Source organism: Uloborus diversus, chromosome 1 (genome assembly GCF_026930045.1).
Source record: "Uloborus diversus isolate 005 chromosome 1, Udiv.v.3.1, whole genome shotgun sequence".
NCBI lineage: Eukaryota > Metazoa > Arthropoda > Arachnida > Araneae > Uloboridae > Uloborus > Uloborus diversus.
The window spans coordinates 140,574,432-140,600,516 of record NC_072731.1 but is presented as its reverse complement, the minus strand read 5'-3'; the positions used below and the strand labels follow the sequence as shown (position 1 = coordinate 140,600,516).

Sequence of the window (26,085 nt, the reverse complement as noted above, 5' to 3'; positions counted from 1 at the left end):
TCGGGACCCGATCAATACACAAAATTGATCCTCCCATTGAGACTCTATCTTCCCGATTAGCTGCGTAATCGGAGTCGGAAAATCCCCGTAGATCTACACTATTGATTGAGCTTAAATTTAGTTTGTATGATATTGTATACTTTAAATACCCTAGCAATCTTAATAGAAAATCCCAATGCTTTCTTCCGGGATTTGCTTGAAATTGGGAAAAAATATTCACCGCATACGAAATGTCAGGTCGGGTCTTTCCCGCTATGTATGCCATACAACCCAACAAATTTCTGTATGGGAGCTTTTCTGCTTCCCTTTTTTCTTCCTCAGTTTTCGGGCAGTCGTCCTTCGACAAAACTGTACCCTTTGAGATTGGGAGGGTTGAATTTGGCACATAGTAATCAGAGAATAACTCCAAGACCTTCGAAATATAAGAGCTTTGGTGAATAAAAAGATTATTTTTATCTTCCACAAATTCAGTCCCCAGGAGCTTTCTGGTTTTCCCCATTTCTTTAATATCATACATACTTTTAATTTCATTAATTACCTTTTTAATTAAATTTTCATTTTTTGCTAGAATTATTATATCATCTACATAAATAAGAAGAAAAGTATTTTTGTCTCTATGATATACACAATTACATCCTTTTAATTTTTGAAAACCAAAACCACGAAGAACACTGTCTATTTCTAAGAACCAGTTTCTTCCGGACTGGTGTAGTCCATAGAGAGACTTTTTCAATTTACAGACAAAGTTAGGGTGGCTTTTACTGACAAAACCCTCTGGTTGTCTCATGTAGATTTGTTCCTCTAAATCAGCATACAGGTAAGCATTTTTTACATCAATTTGTGAGTGACACCATTTTAAAAGACATATAAAAATAGAAAAGAAAACTCTTACAAGTGAAAACTCAATTACTGGACTGAAAACTTCAGAATATGACTCAATTGACTGACGGTCCCCCCTTACAACTAATCTGGCCTTGTATCTTACAATTTCACCCCTGTCATTTACCTTGGGGTCGTAGACCCACCTGTTTCCCAAAATTGGTTTCCCCTCTGGTGGGGGTACAAGGTCCCACACCTCTCTTTGGTTAATGACATCTAATTCAGACTCCATGGCCAGTTTCCAGTTGTCCACCTCGGGGGTAGCCATACATTGCCTATACGAATTCGGTATAAAAATTTCTACCAAACTTGCTTCTTCACTTTCTCCTGAACTTTCACTGTCGTCACAGATTTCCCCTACTGTTGGATTTTTAGATGAAAAGTCAAAAAGTTTTGGTTTATACTCTATTTTATTTTCACTACAATATTTTAGAACCTCTTTTAATGAATTTAATCTTACTTTATTTTTACCGGCAATTGTATAATAAATATCAGTCCTGTCCCCGGTCTTTCTCTTTTTGGCTTCTCTAACCCATTTAATTTTTTCACAGGGGGTTTGCTCAACGCTCTCCTGGATTTCCTGTTCAAGTTGAACTTCACTTATAGGCCTGATAAAGTTAAATTTTCTCTCATTTTTATTTTGGACTTTTAATTCCCCCCATCTTTCATTTTCATTAAACTTTACGTTAATAGTTTCTGTGACTGTTCTGGTTTCAGGATCCCAGATTCTGTACCCTTTGGTACATAAGGCGTATCCGACCATGATCCCCTTGGTAGCCCTCATATCTAACTTTTTTAGTTTAGACTTAGGCTGACCTACATAGGCAGTACACCCAAAAATACGTAGGTGCCTCACTGAAGGTTTACGCCCAGAAAACAGCTCAAAAGGGGTCTTGTCCATATTTCCTATTACCCTCCGATTCCTTACATAGTTGAAACAAAGAGCGGCTTCAGCCCAAAACTCATCCCCCAATCCAGAATCCTTGAGCATAGACCTCACACCATTCATTATGGTTAAATTATATCTTTCTACTACCCCGTTCATTTGCGGGGTGTAGGAATTGGTCCGCTCTATCTTTATTCCCTGATTGGTGAGATAGTTTTCAAAATCTTTGTTAACAAATTCTGTTCGATTATCAGAACGGATAGCCAAAATTTTTGAGTTCAGGAATCTTTCAGTCCTTTTTTGAAAATTTACAAAAACATTAAATGCCTCATTTTTTGTTCTTAAAAAGAAAACATGACTTTCTTGAGAAATCATCTATAATTATAAAAATATATTTCTTTCCCCCCAAGGACTCGGTCTGAAGGGATCCCATCAGGTCCATGTAGAGCAATTGAAGTGCAGAATTAGTACGCCTTTCTGGCATAGATTTAAACGAGCACTTCCTCATTTTTCCCAATTGACAAGGGTCACGATTGGGTTTTTGCCCCTTCTTAATCTCTAGTCCTTGGACTGCACCAAGTTTACTCGTTTTGGTGATACTTTCCATATTTATATGGCAAAATCTCCTATGCCATTTTTCCATATCAACGCTGACCATGTTGGTCCCTTCAGATGGGTCCTTGGTCTTAAAAACTTTGGTATAATTAACATTTTCACAATCAATATAGAAATTTGGTTTAACATGATAAAGTTTATTAATTAAATTTGCTGTAAATAATTTAACATTTTCTTGATTAAAAACAGATCTTTCCGGGCAACCATTTGAGCTTATAGCCCTGTCTGTCTATACAAGAACCAGAAATTAGGTTGCGTCGCAGTGTTGGAGCATAGAAAACGTTATTCAGGGTGATGGTAACTAATTTTCCATCTGATTCAATTTTAAAAATCACTTTCCCAATGCCCTCTACTTGGCTCTTCGCATTTCCTACAGCTACCTCCATTTGTGCGTTTTGTACAGGCTCTAGCTCGGCAAATAATGATCTATCTCTACAAAAATGAGATGTGCTGCCGCTATACAATAGCCATGTATCCTCACATTTTGGGTAGGTAGTGTTTGCAGAAATTTTGTTTTCATTTACTGAACAAAACATTCCTGCCTGAGGGTCTTCTTTGGCTTGAAATTTAAAATTCTTATCCTGTTTTACTTTGTTACGGCTCCAACACCTCGACGCAATATGCCCTTTCTTTTTGCAAATGTAACAAACTTTATTTTTAGCAAGAAATTAACCCCTACCATTTGCCATTCCGAAGTTTCCGGGTTTTGAAAACATTGCCGAATTTTCCATATTAGGCTCTTTGGCCAAATACCTAATCCTACCTTCCTCAGCCAGTAGTTCATCTTTTACTTTCGAGAAAGTAAATCTCTCTCCTTCCCATCTGTAGATGGCTTGAACAATACTGCTGAAATTATGAGGTAAATGCCGTATCAATTGAAAAGATCTGAGTTTTTCTTCCATAATATATCCATTTTTGACTAATTGGTTAAAAATTCCCCCCAACCTTGCAGCGAATAATCCCACCGTTTCACCTTCTTGCATTTTGCAAGAGAAGTAGGATTCCCACAATGCGGCTACTCTGGCCAAAGATGGGGGTTCAAAATTTGCCTTAAGGGGTTTCCAGGCTTCACTAGGATCTTCCAAATTATCAATTAGCCTTTTTATGTCTTTTTCCAAGTTCAAATAGATGATGGCTAAAGCTTGGCCACATCTTTTTCTGTCAGCACTAGTTAACTCCCCTTCTGGTTTCTTTTGGGTAATCTCCCATAAATCCCTTTCTATGAGCACCATTTTTATATCTTTGGACCAGGTAGCCCAATTATGGGAGCCCAACTTCTCAACGTTTCTATAATCAGGGGTCTGTCCAGGATTTTTCACAGGGTCCGTTTTTTGTGAAAAATCAAATAATTTTGTGAAAAATGAATTAATTTTGTGAATAATCAAAAAATTTCGCAAAAAAAAAAAAAAAAAAAAAAAAAAAAAAAATTGTTCAAACGAAATTTTAGAATTTAGAGATGGCACAAACTGCATCAATTAAACTTAAAGTTGAGTGTTTTCCTCTTCTACGTCGAGAAAATCATTCTGGATTTTTTTTCTGATATTTGGCGGGGGGGGGGGGCATCGCTCTTTCAAGTATCAATATTTGTCTACCATTCTGCATTATGTTAAATTATACTAGATATATTTCTGTACAGTACTTAAAATAATTGTATAACAAAAATATAAATAAATAAAATAAAATTCAGAATAGGGTTCAGCATTCAACTTTTTGACCCAAGACACTCTTAAAAAGCACAGAATTTCGTTTAAAACTTATAAATTCCGTGATTTTAACAAAAATAAAAAGATATTTCAATTGTTTACCTCTTAACAAAGCGTAATAATTATTAAAAATTCGAAAAATCAGATTCCCATAGCGGATGCAAAGAGATCGCAAATCTCAAAGTGAAGGCATCAAAAGTATAAAAACGGCTTGTAAAAGAAATATTTTTGATAAAATTATTTTAAAATTGCATTTTAGAGTCCTATGATAAACATATCATTAATATCTGTGGACACAGTTGACCCAAAAAATAAAATAAAATCAACCATCTATTTAGCATTTTAATTTTTGACTCATAACAGAAAATGGAATTTTGCTTTAAAAATTTGAAATGAGAGTTCTAACAGAAATAAAGAGACTTTTCATTTATTTGAATCCTAATAAAGCGAAGTTAGCTTGAAAAAAGAACAAAATATGATTCTCTAATCGGATGTTAAAAGATTGCATTTTTCAAAATGTAGACATCTAAAGAAAAAAAAACTGTAATTAAAAGAGTTTATTTAAAGTTAATCACCCTTTTCAGCATCGAAAAATCAAAACCCATATAATTTTCTCCCAAAATAACAATTAAACATCGCACCGCACCGTAAAAACGCAAATATTGTCAGCTGGCAAGATGATGAGAATATTTTCTAATCAAGTCATTATAAAGGTTCAACGCCAGACGCTAAGTGGTGATAATTTTGAAGTTGGTAACCCTATCTGAAGCGATCATATTTTTTCCTCACCCTTACCCCTTTGCTTTTTTCCTTATCCCTTTGCAGTTTTAAGTTCATTTCGCAGATATATATTATTATTGTTTATTAAATCATGAGCGGAGAAAAGTGCTTACCAATGCCTTTTCAGAAAAGTTTACAAAAACACCGCTGCTAATTAGCTGTGATAAAACAAACAACCATTATATTTATTTGGCAGTAGCAATTATTTATCGCTTGCAGGAGCATCCCAAGAGTGCCGATTTTTTTTTTTTTTTCAAAATTAGCCGATTTTGTATAAGCTGATCCCTCTAATTTGACTTAAAAAAAGTTCCAAAAATTAGCGGTTTATACACAGAAATATGCGTTATTTTGCTTTCAGATTTGCTCTTTCAATAAATAATTTGACAGATCCGATCTTGTTTATCAGAATTTTGTGAAGTGTCCCTTTTTGTTTGATCGGGATTTTGTGAAAGGTCCGTTTTGATTGACCGGATTTTTGTGAAGGGTCCGTTAACGGACCCAAATATCCTCTGGCCAGACCCCTGATAATCTTTCTCCATAATAAAAATGGTTCAATTTTCTCCGGGCAGGTAAACCACACGACTCTGCTACCACCTGTTGGATATAATTTGAGGTTAATGGCCTACAGCTAAGCTGAAAATTAGGCAACTCATTTCCAACTAAAAATTTGAGGTAGTGGTCTGCCCGAAGAAAATAAAACATGAATCATTCTTTACACTGAAAAACATTTATTTGACACATATTGAAAAATGATTACAACACAATGATTTGTTCCCCGAAGAAAAATTTAAAAAAGAGATCTTACAATAAGTCCATGCATGGATCAAAAAGTCCTGTTGATGTTCCATGGTGACGCCTCACCGGTCGTTGGACGGCATGGCAATTTCCACGAATTGCCTTTCTGGCAATAAGGCAGGTCAGTTCGTACCGCGTGAGCAACAGTTCACCACATCAGGGAAAAAGGCATACCAAGGATGGACACGATCTTCTTTCACCGGAGAACAAATGACCCACATCGGGGAAAACTTTGGTAGATGTCATCACAACACGCGCTTTCCAAACTTAAGACATCAGCAGTGCTTTTTCAAGAAAGACCAGACCTCACCCAAGAGGCCAGTAGCGAAAATTTATGATGACATTTGACGAACACGTTCACAAAACACAGACAACACAAGACGAGGAGACGAGTAGAAGAAAAGTAGCGATCGAGCTACGGCCGGTCTGCGTATTTATAGCCAGATTCGGCCTTTCCCGAAACAATGTGACGTCACATGATTTGCATATTGCCAGAACAACACTACTCTGTAATCACACAGCTTGCAGGTTGCACAATTCTTATTTAATTTGGCATTCAGCACTTAACACCTCAACATGATTTCATCACGTCATCGACACGTGCTCTTTCGGAAGTTTACCGACATCTGCCGAATGACGGCAACCAATCATAGCGTGCCACATGTTTTTCCGAACACTTCCGATTCAAACTCGGACATTTGAGTGTTGGTGGCAGGTGGATGGGATTCCCCGCGCAAGGTTTTCTCTCGGAATGGCAAAAGGTAAGTCACAAAATGTTTTTTTTTTTTTTTTAAACAATATTGGTTAAATCCCTCAAGAACCAAAAATAAAGGCATTTAGCCCAACACATTATAAGATATTGTGTGCTGACGTTTTTTACGCCCGAACACGCGGCCGCGGCGCCATATTTCTATTGAACCTGACTTTCTGGTATTATTTCGCCGCAGATTGACGTCATTACTCCTCCTTCAACCGCAACATGGAAATCTAGCAAATGGAGAGATTTGGGGGAGGAGTTATGACGTCAAATCAAAGCATTTTGCTACCGATATTTCTCACGGGTTAATATGCCCTTGAAAAACCTTGAAAAAAAATCAAGAATGTGTTATCAGTGCAATTTTCTGAACTTGTGTTCGATATGTAGCATTGCAAAAAATTACTTTCTGTTTATGCGAGTTCAATCTCTTTGCATCTTGTTAATATTTTGACATTTTTGACAATCAGAAGTTATTTTAACATTCATTAACTTAGATTAGCTTATTTTATGTTTAATTACAATAGATAATAAACTACTTTTTTTTCCGGAACCATGGTAACATCAAACTGTTTTGGACTTCACCAAAAATTGCTTGCTGGGTTTTGAGATTTCAATCTCTTTGCGTCTTGAAAATATTTTGATATTTTTGGCAAGCGGAAGTTATTTTGACATAACACCTTCTTAAATTAGCTTATTTTTTGGTTAATTTTAATAGACAGTTAACTTTTTTATTTTTGGAACCATAGCAACATTGAACTTTCTCACACTTCGCGGAAAGTGCTTGTCGTGTTTGAGATTTCAGTCTTTTTGCAATCTTGTTAATAATTTGATATTTTTGTCAATCAGAAGTTATTTCGACACACTCCGCCATAGATTAGCTTATTTTTTGTTTGATTTTAATAGATTATAAACTACTTTATTTTTCGAAACCATGGCAACATTGAACTTATTTGCACTTCGCGGAAAATTGCTTGTCGTGTTTGAGATTTCAATCTTTTTGCATCTTGTTAATATTTAGATATTTTTGGCAGTTGGAAGTTATTTTGACATACGCCACCATAGATTACCTTATTTTTTGTTTAATTTTAATAGATAATAAACTTTCTTATTTTTGGAACCATAGCAGCATTTCACGAACTCGAACTTTGTGAAGAATTGCTTCTTGTAATTGAGATTTAAATCTTTCTGCATCTTGTACATATTTTGATATTTTGTGCAATCGAATGTTATTTTCACATATGCTATCCTAGACTAGCATATTTAATGTTCAATTTTAGTCATGTTTAGTTTTAGAGAATATTTTTTTTTTTAGAAATTATGCGAACAGTGAACATACTTCGCGAAAATTTGATTCTCGTGTCAAGATTTAAATCCTTTTGCATCTTGTAATTATTTTGATATTTTTGAAAATTGGAAGCTGTTTTGACATGTGCTACCTCAAACTATATTATTTAATTTTATTTTTAAAAACTAAAACTTTGTATTCTATTTTTTTTAAATACTCATAATTTGTATTTTCAATTTGAAAATATAGCTCTATGAATCTGAACTTACATATTTATTTATTACATTAAGTTATCCAGTAAAAGCAAGCTCAAATTTACATTTAGTGTATTTATCGCTTAAGCAGCATTTGTAAATTTTTGGGTGTGGTGACTTTAATAAATAATTTTCTTTCTCACTAATTTTTATACATACTTGAAGACAGTTACAACATTTTTTGGTGCCCGAACAATTAATACATATAATTTGGATACTTAGCATACTAGTAAATGACTTGCAAACCTCTAATATTTTTGAACTTAGTCAGTCAGTAGCGTAGCTAGAAATTACCTCCTGCTTTGGTGTTTGGTCATAAACTCTCATATGTATATAAACTTACCATATTTAGACTGGAAATATGTGTAAAAACCATGGGCTGTGGCGGGGGAGGGGAACCTCCTAGACTCTAAACTAGATCTTCTTGTTTTGCTGTACCTTATATCAAAATGAATGGGGTCGTTTCCAAAATTTTAAAAGTATTTTTTTCTGAAAGAGCATGTTTAAAAACATAGGATCTGACCATTTTTTAAATAATTTCTTTAAGTTTAATATTAAAAAAAATTTACTTAAATCGGTGTGCTTTCATTGCTTACACTTCTGTCGTGTAAAATCACAAATGATGAAATGTCATTCAGTGTTGCCATTCACAGTACAAAATATTTAATTCGTATCTTTGCTCACGTGCATTGGCAATGATATGGTTGATAGCGAACATAGAGCGGAATTTTAATTCGCTGCTTGATTATCATAACGTGGAAACGCGGTAGAAAGATGAGCCAAAGTGCATCATTTGTGACGTCATAAAGGCCACGCCTTGTTTGAAAAATCGGACATTTAAAAAAATTAATTTAAAAAAACCTGTTGGGAAAATGAAAGTATTTTCAAGGTCCATGTTATTTTGTTCCCTCATTCTATCCATTTCAATGACTAAAAGTAGTAGTTTGAATTAAATCACCCCATTCCCTTTAAACTGGTTATGTGAAAAATTTTGTAAACTACTATGTGCTAAGGTGTTTACTGTAATAACTGTATCTAAAAGGTCTTTATTAGGTATGCACTGATTCATCGATCACTTAGGTGATTATTTTTAATTAGCCAGTTTTTACCTGTTAATTAGTAGAAAATATACTTTACAATTAAAGTTACTCTGTAAGATGATCAGTTACATGCTTGCTTGTCACCCCCCCCCCCCCCTATCCAAATGTTTGTGTAAATAATATAATTCAATGGATAAAAAGTTCAGTTGTACAGAAGGTGATAAGGATTTATCATTAAAAATCATTATTATGGTTAATTAACGAATTATCTTCACGTATTTAGTGCCAGGCAGCTAATTTGCCTTTTGGTGCTTCCCTGGGTTTAACTATGAATGGTCCTCCCAAGGTCCTCTTTTTAGTCCTAACTGGTCCTCTTTGGTCCCCTTTTTGATTCAAAGTGGTCCTCTTTTACCCTTTTCTATGGCTAAAATGTGTTGGGAGCCCTGGAATTATTTATATTCTCAGTTTGATCCAATAGGAAATGTATTTCTAAATTATTAATATGTTTGAACATTGGATGATTATATCTTCCAAATAACTAATATGTATTTTACCCTACTGTTAAGCAATAATTGAAGTAAATATTTAACCTGTTGCAATAGGGGGGGGGACAATAAAAAAATTACAAGTTACCCTACCCACGTGTGAACCATTAATTTGAATAAAACTTTGCATTGTAGTTATTAGGCAAATAAAGTGAAATTCAATAGATCACACAGATTTAACAACAATTGTGTTTAGCAAAACCCTCCTCAAAAGTATTGTTCCAGCTAGGCCGTTTTTGAAGGGCGCAGTGCCCTGTCCTTTTTCATATCGGTAGAATGCGCCCTGCCCTTTTCAAAAATAAGGAATTGCTCAATCAAGATATCACAAGCATCTTATCAAACCCCATGATATCCGCCAATTTCATTTGCCCAGCGATAAGTCACAAAAAGTCCAATTATTGTCATTGTCTCCAGAATTTCACCCTGAAAATGGCCCCATAAATAAAAGGAGAAGCAAACACCTATGCAAAGAGAGTAAATGAGAGTCTCAGAATTCAGACAGGCTTATCAGTTGGGTACAAAAGCAAGTTCTTCCTTCTTCTCAGGGGGGCTTAAAAGAGTGTGGGCTTAGATCATTCAGTCATAGATAAAGCAAGTGGGAGTGGTTGTTGAGGCAAGAATCTTCGCTGGGGAAAGTGAAGGGAGATCACCTGGCTGCGACCTTTCACGGAAGACGTTTCGTCAGAGCTACACTAATTCACTAATTAGGGATTTGAATAGTCGATTTTAATTTTTTACCTTTTGCCTTGAATCTTTTGGCACATTTTTGTTCTGTCACCCGCAAGCGCATAGTTTACTGATTCATGCATAAGTTTTTTTTTTTTTTCAATTTCTATAGTAAGTTTTTGAGTTATGCCGATTTAAAAATGGCTCTATAAGTTGCGCTCATTGAGAAATAGAGTTAGTATTTCACGCACGTTTTCAAAACAAAGTAAATAGCAGCAAAGTAGAAAAACAATGAATGGAAAATTCTTTACTGTTTTTTTCTTTCATTTTATAGTGCAAGATAGTTTTGTTTACTAATTCATTTACTATTTCATGCCTACTGCAAATGAATAAAATATTAAATTTTTGAAAGTCATGTTAAAAGTTTTAAATGACACTGTATTTTTTAGTCTATCTTCCCCGTAATTTTTTTTTCTTTTAGAAAATTAATGAAATTAATCAAGATTTTATTTATTACAAAAAAACCCCAAAAAGAGAAAGAAAATTTTCAAAAATAAATAAATTGAATGATGAGAAGAAAAAAAAAACACTTTCAAAAGATGAAACTGCAACTTTTCCTTCGAAATTTGGGTGTTGGAACCTATTTATAGTTTACTTTGCAGCAATTTCTTTTTTTTTTAAATTCAATCGCTGTGTAATAGAGAAAATTTCAGAAAATCTAAAAATTTTTAATTCTTTGTGTTCAGAATTCGAAAAAAGTTCTTTGGGAAACCCGAAATGCGATTTTCCCTAGACCTCACAAGTTAGATGTTGGTTGATTTTAGAGAAGTGCTTTCATTCTGCACATCATTTTATTGGGTGTTGAAATGAAAAAAGTATTAATATATTGTTTTGTATGACAGAGGAAAAAAAAGGCTTTGATAAAATAATTGTTATTATTTTATCAAATACTAACAATTATTTTATCAACCCTCCCCCCCCCCCAGTTGACACACTTCTGGGGGGGGGGGGGAGTGACACCCAAAGTGCTATTAAGAGTTACTGGAAAAATGTAAATATTGAAATTCTAATATATTTGACATTATATTTCATCTCTCAAATGCAGTAGCATCACTACTGGGGAAGTGATTGAGTAGGGAACACCTGTCTGGGGAATGATATCCAAAATGCATTTAAAAGTGGAACCTATGTGCCAAATTTGGTAAAAATCCTACAAAATTATATATTTGCAGGAAGAACAAACACACCCACCCACACACAATCATACAACCATTTATGTATACATATTCTTTTTTTTTTTGCTAAGTTAGACATTCTATATCTAAATTGATTCTACCTCTCTTTCCAGTATAAGTCTTTCAACTTTTAAATAACATTATCCAAATATGCTACATTCAATTTTTGTAATTGTTTAGAGAAAAAAATGCTTTGCAATAAAATTAATTGTAACACAAGATTCGAGAAAAAAAAAAAAGATATTTTTTATTGATTTTTAAACAAAAGTGATTTTGTGCATTTGCTGCATACTTTTAGTGTACTTTTGGATTCATTGATATTTTTCACAAAGTGATGCATTCAAATATTTAAATATTTGTCAGCAATTAGTTTAGTCAATTTATGGACATGATTTTCTTCCGCTTCGTATTCCAACACATGACTTTCTAGGTTTTTAAAAATTTGATTTAGATCAACATTTCTCAAATTTGACAAAGCTGACCTCCTTTTCTTCCTCTTTCATTGCAAATCATGCGTACTGCAATAAGGCGTGTTGAAGAGTCGAAATCTCCCATAGAATAAAGACATATAGGAAGAAAATGCCAAAATCCTAAAGGTTGTAGTCACGTGGTACACGCCTGTGAAATTATTTGATGTTTTCCCCTGGAGATAAGAATCACCCTTACTCCCCTGTCACCCTTACTCTCCTGTCACCCTTACTCCTGCTTCAGTGCATACAATAGCAAATGAATGGGAGGATTCCTCTATCTCTCAATGATCTAAGGGTGTGGGAAGGGCTCCGGTCATCTGTTAAGGGGAAGGGAGAGATTGTTTCATTCAAGCCCCATCTTTGATCTTCTGAGAATCAACAATGATAGTAAATACTTCATAGTATTTTCTGCTGTAGGATCAGGGGGTGTCTGTTCCAGGAAAAGTAGAAGGGGTACTTGAAACAAGTTCTGCTAAATGGGAATTTAAAGAGTTGCCAGAAAAGAATTTGAAATTTTGTATGTAAACTTGGAGTTTGGTTTATTAGTTCATTGGAATTGGAATGATGTTTGTGATAGTTAAAGGATGGAGCATTCCAGTTAAACCCCTTTGAGTATATATACACAAGCTCTGTTTTAAGTATTGGGACTGGGTTTTTTTAACTTTCAGAAGCGAGTTATCATTCAGTTGCAGTTTAAGTATCATTGTATTTATTTCATTTTTCTTGCCATAAAAATTTTGAACTTGGCAACTGAACAAACTGTGAATTGTTTAAGCAGACAATCAGCTGAGTGTTCAAATGATGGCTGAAACTAAACATTGACAGAAATAATGTGGAAAAATTTGTAAGAAGATCTTGATGTAAGAAAAGTGCTTGAACATCCTGCATATTTCTCTGTTTTAACACTGTCATGCTTTTGCTTTTTTCCAAAAATGAAATGTGAGTTAAAAAGGAACCATTTTGAGTCGATAGAAGTTGTTACGAAGAAAATGTATCGGCAATTGAGATAGTTAGCTGAAAATAAAGTGCAACGCTGCTTCAATTAGTGAAAAATCAATGTATGAATGCCAATGAGGAGTACATTGAAGGGGACAGTAATTGTTTCATACATTGTATATGAATATCTTCTTTGAGACAGTCTTCTCACAAAAAAAAAAAAAAATGATATACAATTTATTTCTGTGTATACTTACACATGGTGTTGTTAGTATGATTGTCGTTTTAATTCAAATTATGCACCCTCAAATGTGTATGTTTAATCCACGCTTGCATGTTTCATATTTATGAAAAAAAGTAAAACATAACTTTCTTATTATTTCTTAATACAGGGATAAAGATGAAGAAGAAGAAATCCAGTTCAGAACGAAATTAGGTACTGTAGTATCCTTGTTTATTTAGTTTTAAAATCATTGTCGAATGTCTACGAGACGTCAACCGAAACCCTGTAGCACGACAGCCCGTGAGGGCCAAAGCTTACTGTGCCCAACTCAGTTTTCCTGACCTGGGGCTCTGGGGTGTAAGGCAGATGTTCCGGTTGGGTGGTCAGCCTAATGCAGAACCCCCAGTGTTTGGTTTCCCAAGTACACTTGGTACTCATTTTATCAACCCACTGAAGGGATAAACTGCTGATTCTGAAGCATCACTGAAAAAAAAATCATAACCCTCCCCCCCTCCCCAAAAAAAAGTAATTAAAATCTTAAAAATCAATATAGTTTCCTCACATGTTGGTAAAGTTTGTAAACTGATACTTCCAATTACTTCTTTAAGTTTTCAATTTTTTACTTCTTTTTACAAAAAAGGAAGAATTGTATTCGCAAAAAAAAAAATTTCACTCAAAAATCAACCTTAATTTCCATTTTGCTCACCACTGAATGAATGTTGAGTTTTTTTTTTGACCCAACCTAAGAACGTATAAAAACCCGAAGTATCCATTTTGACTATTCCCGAATTAATTACAATGATTTTTCTCATGACGTCTGTATGTACGTATGTATGTGCGTATGTGGTGTATATGTATGTCGCATAACTCAAGAACGGTAAGTCCTAGAAAGTTGAAATTTGGTACGCAGACTCCTAGTGGGGTCTAGTTGTGCACCTCCCTTTTTGGTTGCATTCAGGTGTTTCTAAAGGGGTCTTTTGCACCTTTTTTTGAGGGAAATCTTTGTTAATTTAGATGCAAACTCAAGTGGTGCTATAATGTGGCGATATATCGCCAGTCCTTTGATCGCCAACTTGGCAACAATTATGGCGATTTTTTTTATAATGTGGTTTCAATTTGGCCATTGTTAGTGTTATTTAGAGAGTTAACTGTTGAATAACATTAAAAATGCCAATAATGAGGAAATAATATTAAATTGGTGCAAAAGGAAGTCATGTGATGCGCACATCAGCTCATTTTCTATAAAAAGTTATTTTATTTATGATCTTAATTAGAGTACAGAGGATAGTAATAAAATTGTTGATGCAGATTTTGTTCTTGTTTCCCATTGATATGATTATGTTGGTTCTCTGTTTAACAATGCTCTATTCAACGTTTTTCTCTATTTAAAGATGACTTTTCAAGGTCCCAGATGCTCCACTGTAGTTTTAAAAGCATTCTATTTAAGGGCAATTTTTTATGCTCCCTTGAAAGTCGTTAAATAGAGTACTAGCAGTTTTTATCACAAATGTTTATATTAATCCTTTTTTCTGCTGCTGTTTTCAATTATTCATTTCACAACTCAAAATAAGCAAACTTGTCAATTAATTATTTACACAAAAACAAGAATTACAACTTGCAATTTTTCAAAATTTGTGAAATATATATGATTGCAATTTTTTTTTTTAGAGAGAGACCGACTCTTAGTTTGCATGGAAGAAAACATCAATTTTCATTTGATACATAAACTGTTCTTGTCCATTTTTTGAAAAACCTGTAAATATTTACTTATTTGTTTCAGGAAAAAATATTTATCGACAAGTGTTTAAGCACCGTTATCCTGAAAAAAGTGAACTGTTTTTGCCAAATAGAATGGCGTATATTATTGACTTAGAGGATGAATATGCCGAAAGTGACATACCAACAACATTATTGAGGTCTAAAGCAGATTGCCCTAGTTTTGAGGTATAAGTATAATTTTTTCATAATATGCTTACTTTTCTGTTTGCACAATTACTCAGTTTTATAATTATTATTTGTATACTATTCAATGATTATTATCATACTAATTCAATGTTTGACCTCTGTGGTGTGGCCGAGCACTCATGCATGAAAGGGGAATGAATTTCAATGCTGGATCCCCCCCCCCCCCCCATCCCCAAAGACTTTTACCCATTTTTCTTCAATTTAATGAATCAAGTTCTACAAAGGAAAAAAGAAAAGAAATAAGGTGAATTTAAAAACATAAGAAAAGGTTTATAATGAAAAGTTCTTTATGTACAATTTATGACTTTGAAAAAGTACAATACTAAAAGTTAAGAGTCCTAAAAGCTCAATTTTCAAGTCTTTCCAGACGTCAGGAGAAGATAGGAAGACCAGGGAATTTTTTGAAACTGGGGGAGAGGGGAGATTATTTCGGTTTGCCTGTTTAGAAACAAGGATGATAGATATATTCTTAACCAACAATAAAATTATGCATGAAAACTTGATGACCGCCTCAATTTCCTACTTATCAAAAGTACATAGCAAAAGCATTGAGTGAAATTTGCAAATTATTTTTAAAACCTTGCTTAAATTAACTATACACAATTTATTTGTTAACAAATAGAAGATGACAACAGGTAAAAATTTTAAATCATTCAGATTTTTAAATGCCCAAAAAAAGGCAAAAATCAGCCCCCTTGGAGTGATTGGCGGCAAAATTGAATATGTCTCAGTTTCCGTGTAGATTCCAAATTTCATCTAAAAGGTAGCATTACTTCATGAGATTACAAGGCTCCCAAATGGTTCACTTTTCCCACCAAAGTCCGTTTTTAAGGGTAAAGTCCGCTTTCGACCCCTTTTAAACATTCTGGTCCATTTAGTATGCTTTTATATTGTTTCTTCTTAAAAATCAGATTTTTAAAGTTTTCATTGCGTTAAAAGATTGTGTGTGCTGATGTTTGTTTCGCCCAATCACGTGCCAGTGGCGCCTTATTCTATTCAACCTGTTTTTAAGGTATCATTTTCTATTTCGCTTCAGATTGACACCATTACTCCTTTTTCAGCCGCGCTGCAGGGTGGAAACCTAGCAAATAGAAGGTTTGGAGGAGGAGTTATGATGTCTTCATACGACCCTTGAAAAACCTTGGAAAAGTTCTTGAAAAAAATTCATTTTCAAGTGCTTGAAAACCAAGAAAAAAATATGGAAGTTTTTTTTGGTGCTTTAAGTCAGTAAAAAATCATTGAGTAGTGTGTGCTTAAATGTTTTCCAAGAACACATTTCATCAGTGCAATTTTCTGAATTTGAGTTCGATATGCAGCATTGCAAAAATAGCTTTCTGTGTTCGCAAGTTCCAATCTTTCTGCATCTTTTTAATATTTTGATATTTTTGACAATCAGAAGTTATTTCAATATACATTAACTTATATTAGCTTATTTTATGTGTAATTTCAATGAATAATAACATAATTTTTTTTTCTAAAGCATGGTAACATGAAACTTACTCGGACTTCACGGAAATTTGCTTGTGGAGTTTGAGATTTCAATCTCTTTGTATTTTGAAAATAATTTGATATTTTTGGCAATCGGAAGTTACTTCGACATAAGCCACAATAGATTAGCTTATTTTTTGTTTAATATTAGTGGATAATAAACTTTCTTATTTTTGAACATAGCAGCAATGCACTTACTCGAGCTTCGCGAAAAATTGCTTATTGTGTTTCAGACTTCAATCTTTTTGCATCTTGTAAATATTTTAATATTTTGGGCAATCGAATGTTATTTTCACATCTGTTATCTTAGACTAGTATATTTTATGTTTAATTTTAGTAAAATAATAAATAAATACATTTTTGAAAACCATCCCAACACTGATTGTACTTCGCAAAAATTTGATTCTTGTATTCGAGATTTCAATTCTTTTGTACTTTGGAATTATTTTAATATTTTTGGAAACTGGAAGCTATTTTGACATGTGCTACCTCAGATTATATTCTTTAATTTTATTTTTAAAAAACTAAAAACTAAATTACTTTTGTATTTATTTGTATCCTTATTAGTTATTGAAAATGAGTATTTTCAATATGAAAATATAGCTCTATGAATCTGAACTTGCATATTATTTAGTAAATCAGGCTCAAATTTACGCTCAGTGTATTTATCACTTAAGCAGCATTTGCATATATTTGGATGTGGCCATTTAATGAAATATTTTCTTTCTTAGTAATTTTTATATATACTTGAAGACAGTTACAATCTTGGTATACTACATACATATGAAGAAATGATTTGGATACTTATCATACTAAAAAATGATTTGCAAACTTCTAGGAATTTTGAACTTAGGCAGTAGCGTTGCCAGAAGTCACCTCCTGGGTTTGGTTTTGGTCATAAACTCTCATACATGTATAAACTACCATATTAGGGTTGGAAATATGTTTTAAGAACAAGGGCTCCAGGAGGGGGGGGGGTTCTCCCTCATGGCCTCTAAACTATATCTTCTTGTCCTGCAGTACCTTATATCATAATGAATTCAGTTTAAACTGGTTACGTTAAAATTTTCGTAAAAGTCTATGTGCTAAGTAGTTTAATTTAAAAATTGTATCTAAAAGATCTTAACTAGGTATACACTGATTCATTGGTCACTTAACTGGTTATTTATAATCCGCCAGTTTTCAGTTGTTAATTAGTAGAAAATTTACTTTTCAGTTAAAATTACTCTCTAAGATCGTTAATTACATGCTTGCTTGTCATTCCCTCCCATCAAAATGTTTGTAAATAATGTAATTCAATGGATAAAAAGAACAGTCATACAGAAGGTTATTTTATCATTAAAAATCATTATTATGGTTAATTAACGAATTATCATCATGGATTTAGTAGCAGGCAGCTACTTTGCCTTTTGGTGCTTCGCTGGGTTTGACTATGAATGGTTCTCCCACGGTCCTCATTTTAATCTTAACTGGTCCTCTTTAGTCCCCTTTTTGATTGAAAGTGGTCCTCTTTTACCCCTTTCTTTGGCTAAAATGTGTTTGGAGCACTGGATTATAGCACTCGCAATGAACAAGAAAAAGAGTTTGCTTGCACGACCCCCTTTTGAGCTATTGGCACCAAAACTGAATCAGCGCCTGTGTGTACCCTTTATGATTTAAATTTTATTTGATTCCACCAGTAACTTCCTGAGAGATAACAGGCATGCATAACGAAAGAAACTTCGATTGCTCTACTCCCTTGGGGGAATTGGCGCCAAAAAGTAATTGGCACTAGTTCATATGAGGGCACATATGTGTACCAAGTTTCATTCTATTTCATGTAGTTTTCGCTGTAGATCGGCCTCAAAAAAAAAAGGTCACACACAAAGAGACATTTTCTAAAAATGGTCAAAATGAACTCAGCACGCCTCAAAATGTGCAAATCCGTTGAAATTCGAAAATTTGCTCGACACTAATACTTTCTTCTATGAATCAGATATAGAGCAAAGTAAAAATTGCCTTCTTGTGGCTATGTTTGAGAGTGTTACTTGTGCTATGACATAATATAAATCAGAAAAATTGTTGTTGTTGATGTGAAAGTCTAAGAATTCTATTTGGAAGCAGCAACAGCAACAACAATAGTTTCTGTCATCAAAACCAGTTTGAAACTTTTGTAACTTTTTTTTTTCCTTTTCCTTTATAGTCTCAGACTACTCTTACAACCAATGACATTGTAATTAAAAAGTTAACACAGATTCTTTCATATTTGAGACAAGGTCTTCATAATAAGAAAGCAAAAAAGCGAGACAAAGGTAAACTGAAGGAAGAAGAGTCTAGAAAACCAAAGCTTGCAGATGACAGGTGCGTTATTTGTTTGTTGTTTTATTTGTTTTATGAATATTGTATTATATCAATTTTGGTTTTGTAAAGCCAGAAACAAAAGGCTAGCTGTAGATTTACCATTTATTTTTAATGTAAATTCCTATAAAACTCCCATATTTTGTTTAGTAAATTCCCATATTTCATTTTTTCTTTAAAATAATTATTTTGATGATTTAAACACACGAGTTTTTGTTGTGATTGTTTTTTTTATTTTATATATGTATAATTTAAATTTATTTTATTATATTTCTTAACAAAATAGTCAAATTAAGGCCCCTTTCAATTTCTTCTTCATTAGGTGTCAAATCGCTTTACAGCTCAGTCAAATCAATCTTCATCTGTTCTGTACTTGTATTCAAATTTTCAGCCAAATCACTCCTCATCTGTTCTTGATTTGCTATCAAATCATTTTTCATGGAGTTGAGGGCTTCAAAAAGTTCTTTCTTCTGATCCTCCATTTATTGTTTGATGACTATAAATGTAGTTTCAAATCCAGATGTTCGTTAAAAAGTCTTCAGAGTCACTAATTACTCCAAAGAAGGTCCTGAAGAAGCCTCATGTTGTGTGCCAAAATCTTGGCAAATGATGACTACGTTATTTTAAAAATCTATGTGCAACACAATAAATTATGTGCAACAAGCCTGTGCAATTGCCAAACCACCATCAATTAAGAAAATGTCATTAACCTTTTTGTCATCTGTAACACATCTAACTCATTATTATAAGGGTTGTTTAAATAAAAAGGTACCAAATGATACGGTGTGTCTAAAATGAGGACTTTATTCCAAGTATGCACCATAGACCTGAGCACCACGATCCCGCTGAATAACTGACCGAAAGATTTCTTATTCGCAGAATTTCTGTGGTCGTGATGAGACCCAGTCCTTCACAGTTTCTTGAGTTTGTCCTCTGAGTTAAAGTGTTTTGCTTTTAGATGTTTTTCCAGAGGATCAAACACATGAAAATCGCAGGACGACAGCGCTTGTCTGGGTTGTAGGGCAAATAGTTAGGCTGCTTCCACTTAAAAAGGATCGCGGAGGCGGTCAGTGCCGCCTAGGTGACCCTGGAGAGGTGAAGATGCGCGTCATCATAGAGCAGAACCACTCTTCGTGAGCAGTCCTGGTCTTCTGTTCTTGATGAACCTGCATAGACTTTGGAGTGTCTCACAGTACACATCAGAGTTAATGATTATCCTGTGCTCAAGGAATTCAACAAGGGAGCAGCTTGACCATCCACCCTACAACCCAGACAAGTCGCCCTATGATTTCCATGTGTTTGATCCTGTTTAAAAACATTTTAAAGGGAAACACTTCAAGTTAGACGACAAACTCAGTTACACTGTGAAAGACAGAGCCTCGTCTCGGCCACAGAAATTCTGGGAATAAGAAATCCTTCCATCGGTTAATCAGTGGGATCGTGGTGCTCAGGCCTGAGATGCATACTTTGAATAAAGTCTTCATTTAGACCAGGAGTATTGTTTTGTACCTTTTCGTTTGAATAACCCTAATATGAATTTTCAGTGATAGTAGAGAACCGCAAAAGAGTTAAACACCTTGAACCTTGGTAAGCACAGATTTACTTACAAAGCACAGTGAAATACTATGGCACTGATACAGCACTGATTCCACAACAAAGCAAAACAGAGCTCTTCACTTTCAGCTGAGGGATTCAAAAGATCGGAGGAGCTTCTATTTCTAATCTTTGATGGGAAAACACTAGAAATTTCTAGAATGATCTGCAATCATCTTTTAGGCTCAAAAAGTCATCAATGTTGCAGAGCTTGACAACATTTGACGATTTCTCATCAAATTCGGCACCAAAAATGATAACTTGGCGATAGCATGTCTGTTTTTTTCTAAGCCCACTGATACCTATGTGAATTAAGTAGCAAGGTTTGTATGCTTTTAAAAAACCTTGAAAACTGCTTAAAACAAAAAACTTCACTTTCAAGTGCTTAAAAACCTTGAAAAACATCTTATCAATATCTGCTTCAATTCTGTAGTTTATTTTTTAGAAAAGAAGCTTGTAAATAATATCTTGCAGCCATTTTTCGAAGAATTTCTCCAATTTTATTTGTATACTAGTGGCACTCGCACGGCTTTACCCGTAGTAGAAAATTAAAAGATCTTTTGGTTCGCCTGTATATTTAAAAATAATATATGATGAATTTCTTGCCTATTGGCTTGCCCATGTGACAGTTCCACGTTATGATAACTTGGTAATTTACTTGTCCATCTTATGATAATTTCGCTCGGGAAAATGTTCTTAAAATTGGAATAGAAAAGCACAAAATTGAATTTTTGAAACATTGCTTAGAGGTGCACTTCCCCATGCTACAATCTCATTCTGTGCCAGATTTCATGAAAATCGGCCGAACAAGCTAGGAGCGTCACAGAGATCCTGACAGACAGAGAGACTTTCAGCTTTATTATTAGTAAAGACTAGCCGCCAAGACGGCCGCTTCAACCTGTACCAGTGGTGGATCCAGACGATCCTGTTGGGAGGGGCGATTGAGTAATGCATTAGGGAGGAGGGGGGACTAATGAAAGAAAAATTTTAAGAAAAGAAGCATGATGGTTTTTTTTTTTTCCGAATAGTGTATATTTTTCAAAGTGTTAGAATGAAAGTTACAAGCATTTCAAGTACCACAAGAATAAAAAATTGAAAAAAAAAGTTTCTTCTAATATTTTGGATCTATTATCCAAATTGAATCCTTCAACTTATGATTCCTTTGAGGACTCCTGAAATATTTTCAGTAACCATTTAGGTCCTCAATTGTATTTTTTTGTACCAAACATAATGAAATACTAAAATTGCATTTGGTAAATAAAATTCAAAGATAGTTATGGGTATTTGTTTGTTGATTGAGTTGTTTAATATTCACGCATAAGTAGGAGTTTTTGCCAAATGTGATAAAAATCGGCCGAACGGTCTAGGCGCTATGCGCGTCACAGAGATCCTAACATATCAAGACAGAGACTACAGCTTTATTATTAGTAAAGATATTAAACACAATGTATACTAAAGAAACTACTTGTTGTACTGTAGTCGTTTTTTAACTGCCAATGTTTTGCCCATCAGTTTAAGAGTTCATTTTTCACAATGACGTGTCAGGGATTATGGACAGCTCCATATTCTACAATATTGCATGTATCCCTGTTGTTCTTAGAGTCCTGATATAATCAACTCTGATTCATCTGAGTCAGCAAATGGTGTTCTATCTGTACACCAACATCTTCAAAAAAAAAGCAGTAGTCAAACAGAGGCAGGAAAGATAAATCATATATAGTAACCTATAAACCAAGTTAATGGATCAACTGATTGATAAATGAAAAATAGAAATAATCAAAAGCTCCATATCAATGAAAGAAATTCAATGTTTGAAGTTTTTCAATGGTTTTAAACATCTGTTCCATATTACCCTCTGTTTAACATTTTTTATTTGCTAATTTTTTTCAGGAAAAAAATGAAGAGTATCTCTTTTTGCCAGTAACAGTTCATTGTAGATAATTATGATATTCATACATACAAATACAGTTGGCTCTTTGTTTAATGACACTCTATTTAACGATGGCTTTTCACGGTCCCAGATGGTCCACTGTAGTGTTAAAAGCATTCTACTTAAGGACTATTTTTTGCGGTCCCTTGAAAGTCGTACAGAGCCAACTGTAGATGCAGATATATATGTGTGTATGTATATAATATTCACTTGCCTTTTCAGCATATTTGGTGATATAGGCGACTATGTACCAACTTTAGAAAAGAGAGGAAAAGTAAAAAGTGAAGATAAAAATGATGTGGCTGAGTCTGAAAAAAGAAAATCCTACTTTGAAAAGCCCAGAAATGATGTATTTATGCCATTAGTTTCTTGCTATTTCTTAATTTAATAATATTTTTCCATATTTTTTTTCTTATGTTAGAAAACCTTTTATTTAATGAAATTAATGTGGGTGTATTTGCTTATTTATTGTATTTATTAATTTTTTTTTCTGTATACGGAAGTTGGTTCAGTCACAGTAATACATGGATGGATGTATCACCTTTATCACAATAAATCATTCACATCAGAATAAATTATTTTTTTAATTTAACCAATCATGCCCCTCTACTATCTGTATATTTATCTATGCTTTATAAACTATACAAAACTTAAATTATTCATTCGCAAGCACTATTCCAAATCCAGAATTCTCTTGTCAGAGCTTCATCCCACTACAATGTTTTACATTTAATGACCTTATTGGTAAAATTCATGTGCTATGTCATAAATAGTTTCCAACTTGGGCATATTCTTTTTAAATGTAAGCTGGTGTTTGTTTTAGTTTGATTTTTTTAAGTGCAGGGTTTTTTTTAAAATTTTGAAGACTTCCTGTATAATTTGATCCCTGATTTCATGTTTTTTTTAAAAAAAATGATTAATCTACTGTAGTTATGAATTTAGTGCTTCAGAGGCAGCTCAATGACTGCTCATTTTATACACATTTTTTGGCTAAATGAGCTAAGTACAAAGTCTATCAAGCAGGAATTCAACAAAATATAGCCAGTGGGGCAAAAGTGGCCAGCTTAGCCTGCTCAATTGGCCTGCAACCAGTCAATTGAAATAAAACAATATATATATACAGGGTGCAGCAACTATTTGAGGACACACATTATAGTGCCACATTTTTCGTTGTTTTACAGAAACATCGATCTTTTTTTTGTTGGAGATAGACATGGCCAGACCCTGTTTGTGCTCAGGAAATAAAGAGGCATGCTGTTATTGTTTCCTTGGATGCATGGCAGATCGTTTCAGAAATTGCTGCATTTTTGAAGGATGCCCGATCATTTGTTTATGAAGTTCGCAGAGAATTGGAAGCTGCAAATGGGGGTGTGGAAACAGTTTCCCAATGGAAACAACATTGTCGACGTTCTGACAGTGTCAGGACACCAGAATTCATCAGCGGGTTCAAACTACTATCGATAAGGACCCTGGGAAATCAATGAGGGCGCTCGCTAATGAGCAGCAGGTTGATAAGGCTATTATCCAACGTGTGGTTAATGAGGACCTCCATTACAAATCATACGTGATGCGGAGAGGAAAATTTACATCTAACAGGACTAAGATTAACCGCTTCACTAGAGACCAGAGCCTTCTGAACAAGCTCAAGCATCTTGAAGAGCCAGGACTGCTCTGGTTTTTCTCAGATGAGAAGAACTTTTTTCAGGGCCAAATGGTGAAACGCTAAAATCATCGTTGGCTATGTAAAAGCCATGATGATATACCAACGGTTATGCATACCAAATTTTCAGCATCGGTGATAGTTCTTGGTAATGTTAGTTGTGAAGGAGATGTGATACTTCCACAATTTTTTTTTTTTTTTTTTTTGTCAAGGTGCCAGAGTTAATACTCTTACTTACGTCAAGGTATTAGACAAAGTTGTCAAGCCCTGGATCACTACGTAGCACGTGGGAGGCCGCATGTTTTCCAACAAGACTCGGCACCATCCCATACAGTCAGGACATCCCAAGATGGGCTATGCAAAATTTTCATGCTTTTTTCACGCTTAACTTTTGATGCCCCAGATCTCAATACAATCAACTGTTATGTGTGGGACGTAGTTGAGAGGGACTACAAGTCTCTCCCACAACTGTTGCAGCTCTCAGAGCTGTTATTGTGGAAACAATGTCAAAAATTCCCAAGAATCATTTTATTACTGCCTGTAGTCGGTTTCAACAACATATAGAAGCTGTTATTGCCATTGATGATGGATTTATTGAATGATGTCGTCCTTTATGTGCGCCTATACAAAACTTTAATATTTTATAAATGATATTTTCCCTCAATTTGTTCCCAAATACCTGCTGCACCTTGTATCTCTCTCTCTCTCTCTCTCTCTCTCTCTCTCTCTCTCTCTCTCTCTCTCTCTCTCTATATATATATATATATATATATATATATATATATATATATATATATATATATATATTATTACTAATTTTTAAATGTACTTGAGGATAGCTGAAATGCCTTATCGGCTGAACAACTAATACATTCATACAAATAATTGATTTGCAAACCTCTAATGTTTTTCAACTTAATAGTGCAACCGGAAATTACCTTCTGGGTGGTATTTAGGCCTAACCACCCGTACATGACTTAACCACTATCAATATTGGAATTAAATGTTAAAACCTGGGGGGGGGGGGGGGTGACTTCAAAACATCCTCTCTGGTTATTCTATTGATCTTAGGTATTGTACTTTCTTCCTATAAAAGTTAAAAGCATTCATGAAAGGCCTATTTTATTCTTTTTAATATTCACTTGCAGATTCTATAAAAAATACTTCTCGGAATGTGGAGATCTCAAAGTTAAACCTCAGTTCCCAACCAGTAGTTCCTGAGATTAGCGCATTCACACAAACAAACTCTTCAACTTTATATGATTAGTTAATTAATTAATAAGAAAAATAAGACAATGATATGTGTGTGTGTTAAATAAATATATATATATATATATATATATATATATATATATATATTATTTTTAGCATAGTTTAGGATTTTCTCCGAAAAGTATTCTCAAGATTTGCCTCATGGCTGACTCAAACCTACGCCCACTGGATCGCGAAGCCTGCACGTTCAAATCGAGTCACCGTGGCTACACTTATTCTGCATTCCAAGCGTTTTATATCATAATATAAGTTTTCCTGTTTTCATTAAAAAAACTCCTATTAGTCATAGCGTGATGTTATATAGCCTATAGCCTTCCTCAATAAATGGACTATTCAACACAAAAAGAATTTTTCAATTCAAAACAGTAGTTCCTGAGATTAACGCGTTCAAACAAACAAACTCTACTGCTTTATATTATTAGTATAGAAGACTACGTTAAGAGCTGGTCACTAATTTTTTGGGTCAATTTTACTAGCTGAGTTCTTTGCCTCATGATGCTCCTATAGAAAGCAGAGGAATTTATATTTTCATTAATACACCATGCTCAAACTTATTTTCACTTTTCTGAAATTATTTATTGATGCAGTTTTCCGACAATATCTTTACTTTCTGTGTTGAGCGCTCCAGCATGTTTAAAATTTTGTTTTAAGTTATAATATATTTTCAGTTAATTCAGGTATTATAATTAAATGTAATTGAAATTTTCCCATTACAGGATGAGAAAAGGAAAGATGATCGATTTCAAGATCGTAATAACGTAAGTTATTTTT

At 34.1% G+C, this 26,085-nt stretch overlaps 1 protein-coding gene across 1 annotated transcript in view; it reads left to right on the top strand.

The window, feature by feature from the left end:
• LOC129221645 (protein Red-like) overlaps positions 1–26,085 on the top strand; it is a 61,698-nt gene that overhangs the window by 20,195 nt on the left and 15,418 nt on the right. The window contains exons 9-13 of the mRNA XM_054856175.1: positions 13,239–13,282; positions 14,850–15,013; positions 18,705–18,862; positions 22,605–22,731; positions 26,031–26,072. Coding sequence (XP_054712150.1) covers positions 13,239–13,282; positions 14,850–15,013; positions 18,705–18,862; positions 22,605–22,731; positions 26,031–26,072 — 535 coding nt within the window. The remainder of the gene's footprint in view (positions 1–13,238; positions 13,283–14,849; positions 15,014–18,704; positions 18,863–22,604; positions 22,732–26,030; positions 26,073–26,085) is intronic.